The sequence below is a fragment of the Phyllobates terribilis genome, unplaced genomic scaffold, assembly GCF_046119375.1.
Source record: "Phyllobates terribilis strain yellow unplaced genomic scaffold, ASM4611937v1 Scaffold_13__5_contigs__length_258822181, whole genome shotgun sequence".
NCBI classification, from domain to species: Eukaryota; Metazoa; Chordata; class Amphibia; order Anura; family Dendrobatidae; genus Phyllobates; species Phyllobates terribilis.
In genome coordinates, this window is record NW_027362773.1 from 130,464,457 (window position 1) to 130,478,246 (window position 13,790).

The 13,790-nt window shown below is 40.2% G+C and overlaps 1 protein-coding gene across 2 annotated transcripts in view; it reads left to right on the plus strand.

Annotated features, from left to right (window-relative positions):
* EPS8L2 (EPS8 signaling adaptor L2) overlaps positions 1–13,790 on the plus strand; it is a 174,074-nt gene that overhangs the window by 135,440 nt on the left and 24,844 nt on the right. For both annotated transcript variants that reach the window (XM_073658667.1, XM_073658668.1), the window contains 2 exons: positions 10,209–10,370; positions 11,303–11,449. In XM_073658667.1, the coding sequence (XP_073514768.1) occupies positions 10,209–10,370; positions 11,303–11,449 (309 nt within the window). The remainder of the gene's footprint in view (positions 1–10,208; positions 10,371–11,302; positions 11,450–13,790) is intronic.

The window sequence follows — 13,790 nt, forward strand, 5'->3', positions numbered from 1 at the left end:
TTTCAAAGCTTTTACTTAAACAGGGTGTCTCAAAAGTAAAGACACACCCAAATCAAATGAAAATGGTTTGCCAGTGACATAATCTTGGACAAAACTTGAGGTTGGACAAGGCGAATACAGTTAGGCTGTGTTACGAACATGGCAGCCATCATGAATGCCACACTGTTGGATTCAACTTCAGTTTTTCTAATGTGAAGGCGGGTGTGTGACCCATCACACTGATGATCTGCTTCATGTTAAAGGAATGTTCCCATGTGAGTTTTCTTTTGTGCAGATGACGTGAATGATGGTGTTGTCCCCACCAGAACATGCTTAGAACGTCATCATCAACATACGGGTCATCATGCAACAGTTAAAGCAAGGACACCCAAATAGGACTCCCACTAATGACGGTGCACTTGCCAAACTTTTTGACAAATCCCAAGAAACAGGTTTTGTCTCCAATAACCCTAAAAATAACAATTGCTGTTCTGTCCTCATTCAGCAAGTATCAGCATAGCTCACGTCGTCTATCTGGAATGTTGGGACAGATGTAACTAACTTCAGCAAGACTATCCAAAAATGGCACCCTCAGAACATTCAGATGCTGCAACACCTGCTTGAGGGCAGTCCATACCAATGGGTAATGCAGCAGCTTCGGTTAAAGGGGTTGTTGCCTTTCAGAATATCCTGGTTGCAGCACGGCAGCCAATCAGGGACCTCAGCGGCTCGGAGCGGGGCATTCCATCTTCAATGGCCGAGCTGATGAGCTTTGTAATTAGCTGTCATGACGTCAGCGTTGCAGATAATTACTGACACTGGTAGCAGAAGCCGTGGACCTGGAGACAGTGGGTAGAGTGCAGTTGATTTTTTTTCGTAACAAAACTACGCCAAAGGTCAAGTATTTTCTGAAAGGTCATAACCCCTTTAAACCTAATTTTCCCTATCAGGTGCTGTTCAGTTATGGCAAGAATTTGGGCAACTGAACTGTAGGTAATGGGTGGCATGTGTGGGTGTCGTTGGTTGAAAGTTTCTTTGGTGATGTAGTGCAGCGTGGGTTGGTAGCTTCAGGCGAGGAACTCGTCTTCTCCTGTCACGCCCCGATGCACTACATGAAAGAGTGGGTCCTGGCTGGGTGTTGGTGCTGTGAGGGCCTTGCGCCCGTGCTGGCCATCTGTAGCCAATGGCGTCGGCCAGCCAGGACCATAGGTTTAAGTGTTCAATAAAGCGTTCCATTCAAAAACACAGTAACGGTAACTTGGTAAGGGTTACTGTATGTACAAGGGGTAGCTGGTGCAAAGTCTTAAGAATCTTTCTTTCGCAGTTTAGAGCATTTTCACACACACAGTATCCTTTCACTGTAGTCCACTCCAGGTCCGGTGAAGCACTCTGTTTCGCCCTACTTCGTCACAGCCTAGCTTGTCACCACAGTCCTGATCAGCAGGTCTCTCTGCCTGCTCAGCAGCTCCGCGTCCTATTTCTTCCTATACTGGTGCCCTGGATCTACCGCTCGGGACCACCCACTAGTCCCACGAACTCAGTCCTGTTTAGTTCCGTTACCTTCAGCTTTTAGCAAGCTCAGGGTTTCTCATTACAAGTTGTTCTATCCAAGCACCCCTTTAAGGTGGAAGGCCACTCTGTCTCTTCGGACACTTCACGGTCACGTTACTCTCTTGTCCCTTTGTCCCCTTTGCTGTAGTTCACCCACAACAGCAACACTGCTCACAGACACTTCCTACTTGAACTCGACCTTGTCACTATCTGACTATATACAGAAAGCAGTCACTTGCCCTAACATTAATCCCCTTCCTCTATGGGCTAGTCCCGAACATTAACTTTATCCTTATCCTAAAGTCACTTATCTAACTACAGTTACTATCCTACCTATCTTATGTCCTAAGCCCTCTCTGCGACCTGATCCTTCCACTCCTGGTGGGTTCGTGCGCACGGGTGGCATCCGCACTGCCCATGCCCCTGGGATCAGTTCTGTCTTACTGTAGCCTCTCTTCTCACTCCTCTCCTCTCTTCAGTCTGTCCTGGGCCTCTCTCCCTAGGCCTTCCTCCTGAGCAGAGCTCCTGCTCCACACACTCTCTCCTCTGACTGAACTGAACTCACCACACACCCAAGATGGCTCCTCCTTTTTATGTCCTCCTTTCAGTGCTCCCCTGATCTTCTTCCTCCACCCACACCCACTACATGGTTCCCCCTCTCTTGGTTCCCCCACTCCAGCCAGGGTCAGGGCTCAGCAGCGCAGCAATGAATCTTGCCCCTCCTGCTGGTCTGGAGTAGTGTAGTGTTGGATGCAGGTGTTTGGGTCCCGGGCAGTACTCCTTCCTTACCTGAGAGTCATCAAAGCAAAAGGTGGCTACTTTGAAGAACCTAGAATATTAGACATATTTTCAGTTGTTTCACACTTTTTTTGTTAAGTATATAATTCCACATGTGTTAATTCATAGTTTTGATGCCTTCAGTGTGAATGTACAATTTTCAAAGTCATGAAAATACAGAAAAATCTTTAAATGAGGTGTGTCCAAACATTTGGTCTCTACTGTAGGTCGGAATAGTCTGGGTAGGCTTCTTTGAGTCTGAAAGGAGTCAAATGCCATCGGGAAATTATTTTGAAAAATTTTTTTTGAATATTCGCATTAATAAAAAAATGTATATGTGTATTTTAGTGTATGTTGCCAGTCACTTTTGGAAAAATTCTTGTGAAGGTCAGCTTCCCATTTTAAGATTTGTTTAGACTTGGAGAATTCAAGGTTCGAGTTGAATAGGGAATATGTATTTTTCGTATTCCATATTTTATCTGAAGAGGGTTGGTCTAATAACGTAATGATGGCCCGTGGTAAGGTCAAAGGTAATGATATTTTATTTCTTATAAGTTTCCTCAGTTCTATCAAGTTGAAAATTTCCTCTTCTGGTAGACAGTCAACAGTTTTTAAAGTATAAAAGTTTAGTATTCTGTCTTTATTTGGGCCTGTAAGAATAAAATTTTTTTTTTTTTAAAAAAAGAAGAGATAATCTCTGCTATCACTAAACTCAAAGACAATAAATCCCCCGGCCCAGACGGATACCCCAATGAATACTATGAAATATTCCAACAATATTTAACAAAACTTTTACTTTCCTTCTTTAACTTTAATTCCTGTGCTGGCTCTTTTCCGAGGGAATCCTTACTTGCAAATATTACAGTTATCCCCAAACCAAATAGCAACTTAGAATTAACACAAAACTACCGTCCCATTTCCCTAATTAACGTAGATGTTAAATTATACGCAAAAATTATAGCAGATAGAATGAAAGACATTATTCCAGAATTAATTCATTCTGACCAAGTAGGCTTTGTTAAAAATAGACAATCCCCAGAAGAGTGATAAATCTACAATCTATGATAGAAAACAAAAAAATCTCATCAATTTTATTATCAATAGATGCCGAGAAAGCGTTTGATCGAATAAATTGGAACTACATGATTTTAAATATATCTTAAAATATTCGGCTTTGAAGGCAATATATTAAACTCTATCATAGCGCTCTACTCCAATCCTTCTGCCAAAACTATAGTTAATAATCACTACTCTAACTTATTTCCCTTAACAAATGGTACTCGTCAGGGTTGCCGTCTTTCACTGCTACTATTTACCCCATCAATAGGACCTCTTGCAGAACTAATCAGACTTAATGAAAACATCAAGGGAATTCCCTCGGGATTGAGGCAGCACAAGATAGGCCTTTTTTGCTGACGACATCCTCATAACCATTACGGATCCTTTAAATTTTCTTCGTCAAATAACCAAAATAACTGAAAAGTTCTAGTTTCTTTCTTATTATAAAGTAAATGAAAGAAAATAAAAAAAAACTCAGTTTTTACTTGGATTTGAATTTAAAAAACATCATTAAGGGTGAGTTCTCTTTTTATTGGGAGGAGTCCAAAATCACTTTTTTAGGTATAAGAATAACGAAATCTTTGAGTCATATAGTCGAGACAAACCTTTTGGAAATATTTAAAGAAAATCAGAACACGCTAAGAAATTTCGCTAAAACTGACACATCTTGGCTAGGAAGAATAATAACAACCAAAATGATGATTCTTCCCAGACTCCTATATATTTTTAGATCAATTCTCCTTTTTATAACTCCCACCCCCACTGGATTCACAAATTACACAAGCAATTATCAGATTATATATATATATATATATATATATATATATATATATATATATATATATATATGTGTGTGTATGTGTATATATATATATATATATATATATATATATATATATATATTATATTACTCCAAGAGTAAATAAAAATCTTCTCTTCAAAAGTAAGGCCAATGGAGGTATAGCTTTACCCAATATTTGCGCGTATTGCGAGGCTAATATCGTATTACAAAGCAAGAAATGGCTATTAAAAACCAACATACAAAATTGGGTCTCTTTCGAAGAATATTCAAACTGAAATATCTCTTTATCTTCCCTAATCCTAATCCATTTATTAATCCCAAATCTATCATTACCATCTCATCCTCTTTTAAAATCCACCATTACACAATGGAAAAGACTTTACAAACTATCTCTAGACAAAATTTGTCCCTATCCCCCTGAAAAAGTTCCTTTAAATACTTTCAGTCTAATCATTATAAAAATTCCAACTGGGAAATGGACTAAATTAGGAATTAAAGACTATTCGCATGTATATGTTTTTAATAGAGAGAAGGGAGAATGAGACGACCAGACACCACTATCAACAGCTCATCTACTCTGAAATCTAACATGCCTGATCTTTCTTTCCCTTGACATAACCTGTTCACTTAGCTCTAATGTGTATGGGGGGATTTGAGGCTTGAGCAATCTGGCTGAGACATAACAGTGACATCAAACAAACCTATTGAAAAGACTGGGGTTAAGTAGTGTAACTAAAAGGGTTTTTCAAACAAGGGCTAATTTTTGTCAGGCAGTGTATGATGCAGAATCTGAACAGTGGGTAATATGCACAAAGTTAGGATTCTGCTTGCCAGTTTAAGTGGTCGTCAAATGACCATTTATATGAAATTGGCATATTTTTGGTCAAATGCTTCTCCTCCTGCTTCTCTCAATCTGATTGTACATACTTGAAGCGCATTATCTCTTAAATAAAGCCAGACACTCTCTAAGTACATGTTTTTAATTACTTGTTTTTGCTCTATCTCCTAATCCTTTTGGTGAGATTAAGTATGAGTGACCACAATGTATCCAATTTTTTATACATTTTTGCATACTTAGATATTCTGAATGTTAATTATTTGAGAAATATTTCAGCAACAGCTGGCCATATACAGTTATATGAAAAAGTTTGACTGATCCCACCATTCTTCTTCTCTGCCTTTCTGATGTTTTTCTTGGCCTGCCACTTCTGGCCTTAACAAGAACTGTCCCTGTGTTCTTCCATTTCCTTACTATGTTCCTCACAGTGGAAACTGACAGGTTAAATCTCTGAGACAGCTTTTTGTATCCTTCCCCTGAACAACTATGTTGAATAATCTTTGTTTTCAGATCATTTGACAGTTGTTTTGAGGAGCCCATGATGCCACTCTTCAGAGGAGATTCAAACAGGAGAACAACTTGCAAGTGGCCACTTTAAATAGCTTTTCTCATGATTGCATACACCTGGCTCTGAAGTTCAAAGCTCAATGAGGTTACAAAACCAAAAAAAGTGCTTTAGTAAGTGAGTAAAAAGTAGGTAGGAGTATTTAAAACAAGAAAATGATAAGGGTGCCCATACTTATGCACCTGTCAAATTTTGTTTGAATGCAGATTGCACATTTTCTGTTAGTACAATAAACCTCATTTCAAGGCAGAAACATTACTTTGTCCAACAGTTATTACATATATCAAACTGAAATAGCTGTTGCAAAAACACCAATTTTTATAAAACAATAAGCTTAAGATTAATAGGGGTGCCCAAACTTTTCATATAACTGTACTGTACATTAAATAAGGGATCATACAAAGATCTTTATTTGACTTTCTGTAAGGTTGAGATTGTCATGAATTACCAATGTGGCCAAAAAGACTTTCCTCCGTATACAAAAATGTAACGGACCAAGTTGTACAAATGCAGAAAAAAATTGGCAATGTTATGTCAGCAGTGAAAGGGGAGCTCAACGGGCATTGAGTAGGATACTTAATCGCTCAGCCAGAATCAGGGCGATCAATCCAGGTAATTATGCTCTACAATTTATTTTACCTTTAAAAAAAAAGTTGACAGAGTAAATAAAGCAGCTTATTTGTATCATAAAAGTCTGAGTCTTGGAAGGCAACGAAGTCATGGAACATGACAACCTATCTACCTTTTGATACTGAATCAAAAATACACAAGGGTTCAATTTCTAAGCATCATAAAGACATTTTTAATTAAAAAGCAATAAAGATACATTTTCTGGTTTACCAGGTTCATTGAAATAAACAGCCTTAGATAAGATTAAGAGGATTGTAACCTAGGGGGTAATTACACAGTCCAATAGCAGATGGTCTAATCTAATTGTTCTGGTCCTGAAGCCAAATGCATTGAGTATTGCCAAACTCCCTTGTTGAATAAGGCTATGAAAAGAAACTTACTAATTGGTTAAAGAAGACCTGTTTCTTGCTCAAAAAAATTGAGTCAAATACCTTGTCAAAATCCCCGAGCTCCCCTGATTCTGTCACTCTTTTCCTTTTTGCTCTGTGTCACTCTATTGCAGAGATATTCACATTTCTTTCTTTTGGAGTGCAGCATGTGAAATCTCTACTTGCAGTCCTACTGGATGTTTCCTCACAGTCTTCTCTGGGGGCGTGTGCATTCACTCCTCTCCCTCCCAGGTACTGCCAATCACAGCTCAGTGCCTGATCTAGCAGTCTCCAACACTGCCCAGCTGTAATTGGCAGTGTGTGTGAGGGAGGAGTCAAAGCCCTCACCCCCCAGAGAAGACTGAAGAAATGCCCAGTAGGACTGCAAGCAGAGATTTCACATAGTGCTCTCCAGAAGATTCAAATGCAAATATCTCCGCAATAGAGTGATGCATCGCAAAATGGAAAAGAGCTACAGAATCAGGGAAGCTCAGGGATTTTTACAAGGTATTTGATGCAATTTTTTGCGCAAGCGACAGGTCATCTTTACTGGAAGCTCCAGATCCAAACAGCTCGGTCTGATAAATGTTGAACTGATGGACATTTTTTAGTCTTTTTTTAAATCTGTGTATAAATATACACTGGCTTGGATGATTATTCACCTTTTCCTGACTCAATAGATGATATTATGTGAGATACAACAGCTTAGTATCATTTGAACCTGCAGTCAATTTGACCATCATTTTTTTACCTCTTTCGGATGTCCAAGTTGTCTGCTTTGGATAATGCTGATTTGTTACAATATTCCCAAACATCAGCTGGCATTGACTGTTTTGTTTCCTTGCAGCACACAGTCCCTATTTTAACCTTTGTAGTGCAGAGCCAAACTCCCAGAAACTTATGTTCACTTTTTAATTCATATGCAAATGAGACACTAAGTTCTCTGCCCATGACAGAGCACTTCCCAAGCCTCTGCCTCCCCAGGTGGTTTCCTGCCCATAATCTCAAGATTAAGTACATATTGTTTGATTTCCTTGCCTAGCACCTGACCTCACAAGGATGGGGAGCTGTCAATCAAGCTAAAGAGGCTGACAATGAATGGGGAAACCACCTGGGGAAGTAAAGGCTTGGGAAGTGCTCTGTCACACCCAGAACTCTTAATACCTCATTTACATATAAATAAAAATGCTAATCATTTGGGAATGCAGCATCAGATATAAGATGTAAAGGTGTTGATGAATTTACATTTCAAAGACCTGCATCCCTATATATTCTGTTCAGGGGGGATCATACCTTACTGTCAGTGTTCCTTTAAAATGTACCTTCACTTTAAAAAGAAGGAATCCCTCACAGGAGCGTATACATCGGACAAGTGCTTTCCGATGTTTTATCGGATAGCACGCGGACCAATGTTATTTTATGGGGCAGTGCTGATTAACGTATCTTTCTCATGCCAATTCAGTATGAGTGTAAATCGGATCGCACTCACACATTTAAGTGTATGGGTGCGTGGAAAACATCAGACTGCACTATGGTGATATCAGAGTGCAGTCCCATTTCCGCAGACTCACACAATGGAGAAGATGGAGAAATCTTGTTCTCCCTCTTCTCCATTGTGTGAGTCCGTGGAAAAATGGAGAAATCTTGTTCTCCATCTTCTCAGCACCTGTGCTACGATTCTCTCATCCAAGAGAATCAGATCATACTAAGCCGACACTGGGATCAGAGTTTGATCCGGGTGTCATTAACATAATCGATCTGAAATTATCTATTACTTGCTGTGCTCAGGAGAAAAACTATAAGATTTTATCTAGATGGTACCGTTGTTCCATTATGCTACATAGGATATTTCCCTTTTTGTTGGACTTGTGCTGGTGGTGTGGCGGTGCAGCCGGGTCCATGTATGGTGAGAATGCCCATTGGTTTGTGGGTTATGGAATTCAACATTCTCACTATACAATAGTCTCACTGGTAGTCACACCCTCCCCCCAAATAGGCCTACTTTCCATTACTCTGAATTCAATCTCAAAGGCAAAGAAAGAAGGCACTTTCTAACAGCTGTCAAGTCAATTATTCCACGTAACTGGAAATCCACAAAACTCCCACTTTGGGTGCATGGGTGGAAGAGGTTAACAATATTATGAATATGTAAAACATGATTACATATAATAACAATCGTCTTAAAGCTTTTTGCCAATGGACATGTTGGATATTTTTCACTGAGGGGAATGCCCTGGAAATCTGGTTATCAGAAAATACTTAAAATATTATGTCATGGAAGATGTGGTCTCTAAATTAAGCAGCATTCTGCTTCTAGACTATCATCTTCAATGCTGGAGCGATTGTCATAAGATCCTATAGCGCTTGTTCACACACTGAAGATTGTAGCAAAAAGTGAAGCTGATTGAAAAATGCTTACATTGCCAAGTCCAGCACTATCATTATTTTTTGTGTTTAATGTGGAAGTATACATTAAGGCTATATGCCCACGGTGCAGAAATGCTCCGGATTTTTCCTGAGTGTTTCTGCATCTCCCTGGCAGAAAAAACGCATGCGGATTGTACATGCGGATTTTGCATGCGTTTTTTCTGGCAGGTAGAAGCGTTTTGAACATGCGATTTCGCATGCGGGTTATCAAGCGTTTTTCCAAGCGATTTTAGCATCACTTGGAAAAGTGCTTGACAACTTGGTCACACTATATAAATCCATGCAAACGGCATGGATTTATATAGTGTGACCATGTTAAGATACTGCAAATGCAGCAACAACAGTAAAAAAAAATAATAAAAATGGTGAAAAATAAAAAAAAAAACATTATACTCACCTTCCGATGGCCCCTGTCTCCTTCTCCAGTGTCTTCGGCGGCTCGTGGTGGTGTAAAAAGACCTTCCATGACGTCATTTAGTTATGTAACAGGTCACGAGACCGCCGACGTCAGCGGTCGCGTGACCTGTCACATGACTAAGTGACATCATGGAAGGTCCTTTTACCATCGCGAGCAGCCGAAAACACCGGAGAAGGAGAGCGGGGGCCATCAGAAGGTAAGTATATGTTTATTTTTTATTTTAATTCTTTTTTAACTACAGTTACTATGGTACCCGGGTCTGGAGGAGAGTCTCCTCTTCTCCAGACCCGGGTACCATCTGCGCATTGAACCGCATAATATCCGCATGTGCACATGTAGTCATGCGGATGTTATGCGGTCTAATGCAAGTCAATGGCGGCTAAAACGCCGCGATTCCGCAAAATTAAAGTACGTGCTGCAGATTTTTCCGCAATGATAATCCGCAGCGGAAATTTCCGCAGCATGTGCACAGCACATGCAGATTATCATTGGGGATCATTGCAGACCTATTAACAAGCGTTTTTTAAGCGTTTCTGCTGCGGAAACGCTTAAAAAACGCATGGTGGGCACGCAGCCTAAATCTAAATTGTTCTAAAATTCTGTACTAATTAGACATGTAAAATGATGAAACATAAAATGAAATCCTAATGTAGCCGTCTTACATACGTGACTGAGAAAAACATCCTATGACAGTGATCTACAACCTGTAGCTACATTTCTTTTCACGTGAACATTTCTTTTCTGTGTAAACTCTCCATACTATGCATTAACAATTATTGCTTCGTTTTTTCCAGCACCTGGCAACATTTGTGATGGATAAGAATGATTCCCTCGGCACTGTGGAGGATGCTATAAAACAATTATTGCAGTTGGAAACAAAGGACAAGATCTGGGCCCAGGAAATGGTTCTTCAAGTAATGAGCACATCAATCAGCCTTCTCGACTGCGCCACACAGGTATAATTTTTCACGAGGAAGAAGTTGACAGTATAAAGCTGATTTCACTCATCCAACATTCACAGTCCGAATATGTTCTGAATGTTCAGCCTGGCTGCAGATTTCGTGACCCGAATTCAACAGTCTCACGTTAACAGGGTTGGACTGGCCAACCAGAGTACCGGAGAATCCTCTGGTGGGCCCTGGCTTCTCCTTCAGGAGAGTTCATAGTGCAAACCTTGCAGTTGCTATGGGGCTCTTGAGTGGGGGAGAAAGTTGAGCCCTCAGAATCAAATCCTCTGGTGGGCCCAATGTTCTTCAGTCTGACACTGCTCACGTATGCCTATGAGGTTGTTGAGTCTGGATCACCAGACCTGCGGCCAGTCCAGAATTCAGTCCACACTTGGACCGTGGATGTCAGCCGTGTGAAACTGGCCTAACAAGATGTGTATCAATGGATTATAATAACTCATCTTCATAAATGGGTTTTGTCAAACAGCGCATTTAAATACAAGCAATTTTGCAATTGACCACTTATTAAAATTTTTAGTCGTTCTTGAGATATTAACACTTTTCCTTTCTTTTGTTTACACTTCATTGTCTTGGACACCGACCACCTCTGCAAGACAGCAGAATATGCACAGCGCTTAAAGGCTCTTTTCTATTGAGCTTGTAAACACTGTCTTCAAGCTGGTGGGATATCTGGTGCATGCTGTTATCTCCTAATCCAGGCCAGCTTCAACTCTGGGTTTACAAGCTAAACAGCAATGGTGGTCGGTCTCGTAGACAATGAGCTGGAAAGATCGGTTAATATTTCAAGAACGGCTGCAAATTTTAATAAGCAGTAAATTTCAAAAAGTGCTTGTTTATATAAGTGCTATCCAGCATTATCCGTCTAAGAAGACCGAAATAACTCTTTAACTGACATTGTTCTTTCTTTTTTTTTATGACAGGAAGAACTGGAAAATTTCCCCCTCTCCATAGTCCACAAGTGCCGCAGCCTCCAAGGTCCTCAACGATACCCTCACCTCCTGCTTCTAGTGTGTCAGGAGGTCGACCAAAGCAAACCTGACATACATTTTTTCAACTGTGAGATAGAGGTAATTGGAACAAAATGTCAAAAATAGTTTACAGCACATGTAGATTCCATAACGCACGTTTTTGCAGCTAAGTTTTTTCTGCCAAGAGATGGAGAAATGGTGCAAAATTTCTGCACCAAATACTTAACGTGTGCACATACCCCTAGGATCCACTGTCACTTTACTATATATTAGGCTCCATTTACATGTCCTGGTGTTTCCAGTACTGGTGATATCCGTGGTCCGTGTCTCTGGGTCATCTGTGTGTACGTGTGTGCTATCCGTGTGACCGCCTGCTGTCTGTATCCATCTGTCCATGCGCCGTCAGTGTCCTGTCCGTGTGATATACAGTATATGGAATAAAATGTAGCATAGAAATTAAAAAGTGTTATGTATTAAAGATGTTTAAAGATAGAGATAGACAGCGATGAGGAACATAAATGATAGATAGAGACAGACAGAGAGAGATAGCCGTCAAGATATTTAATAAGCTTTCTGGAGCTTATCCGGCAGCTTTCCGGAATCAATGTAAAAAAAATTGGTGAAGGGTCCCCCCTATTTTAATAACCAGCTAAGGGAAAGCAGATAGCTGGGAGCTTGTCTTATTAGTCGGGGAAGGGAAAAATATTAATGGAGCTTCCCAGCCCGTGAGAGAAAAACGACATGTGCTTACCACCATAGAAAACTATGGGTGTGCATGTGTCCATATTTGCGGGTCTTAAAAACAGACCGCACAGCGACCAAAAAACAGACGTGTGAAGGGGGCCTTAGCAAGTAGGAGCATGTCTACAGCTTTATTCCTTAAAACAATTTCTAGCCTTTTGATATTCATCTAGATAAAGCAGGTTGCCCTTTGTTCTTTCTCACCAGCAGGCATTATGTAAATTTAAGCTCGAAGGTACAAAAATATCCTTAAAAAGAGAAGTGCAGTATGATCTTAGAAATGCAATATTTCACTTTTGACAGTCCTGTATAATAATTACAGGAGTTATATGGCCCCATTCCACAATTAGCAAGCAATAAATGTAGGTTTTCTATTATTGGAGCAATGCTATAGGCTTTGAGCTGTAATCACTGTACTTTATATTGGTACAACATTAGTTTTTTTGGTTTTGTGTGTAACTGATTGACATCTCGACAAGCATCAACAGATATGTTATAGACTGATGGAAAACACTTTCTTATGTGACTACTTCTGGAAGCTTTGTGAAGAAGCTATCTTCTGGAAATGTCCATATCGTAAATACAATATGGAATTTGTATTGACTAGAAGTGATGATCTGATCTGCGATTTTCAGAAAATTAAGCTTCTTATTGGTCCCTATTGGTAGATATCATTTTAAGCCAGTTTCCCACATCCAAGATTCATTGCAGACCGTGATGCTTGGACTGGACGTTGGTCTTTTGACCACAACTCAACAGCCTCATAAAAATCTTTGAACTCTCATATTTTGGTCAGGAGACCACCAGCCAGTTCCAGTCATCAGAGTTTGCACATGGACAGTGAATAGGGTTGGACTGGCCCACCAGAAAACCAGAGAATCCTCTGGTGGGCCCTGGCTTCTCCTTCAGGAGCGTTTATAGTGCCAACCTTGCAGCTGCTATGAGGCTCTTGAGTGGGGAAGAACCTGGCTCCACCATCTGGATTTCAACAGTATCTGAACAATCACGTGATAACCGATCGAATCAGCAAGCATAGCCAAATTCTAACATTGTGTATCTTATGGCTATACCACTTGATACAGTGCCTGATAAAAATTAGTCTAGGTCCAAAAAAACACTTTAATGATAATGCATTGGTTTTGTATACATGAAAGGTGGGCCCTCAGAATCAAGTCCTCTGGTGGGTCCAATGTTCTTCAGTCTGACACTGACAGTGAAAATCGGATGTGTGAAATCATCCGTAATAGAGACCAGTGTTTATCAAGGTCCCAAAGGTCCCTATTCAGGTCTTGCTCTTAACTGGAGAAGAGGACCTTATTAATGGTAATCTGTCAGCATGATTACACCCCCCCCAAAAAAAAACTATTTTTATGTACATGTAGCTCTTTGAAAGACAAGTCCAGCGATATCTTTACATGGCCAGTCGGTTCCTCCATTACTGATAAATTAGAGATGGAATTGATAGACAAATGAGGATGAAAATTTGAAGCCTCTGTCACTCCAGCTCTATTCCACCGCCTAGCTCCGCCTCCTCCTTCTTGACTGACAGCCTCTATGCTTTGTGACTTCAAATAAAGGAGTCAAGCAGGAGGAGACGGCACTGCGAGGGTAATAGCGTAGAAATGGACCCCTCATGTTTTGTACAGATGATTTGGAATATTTTGCTAAACAACTTGCACCGACTAAATAACACCTAAAA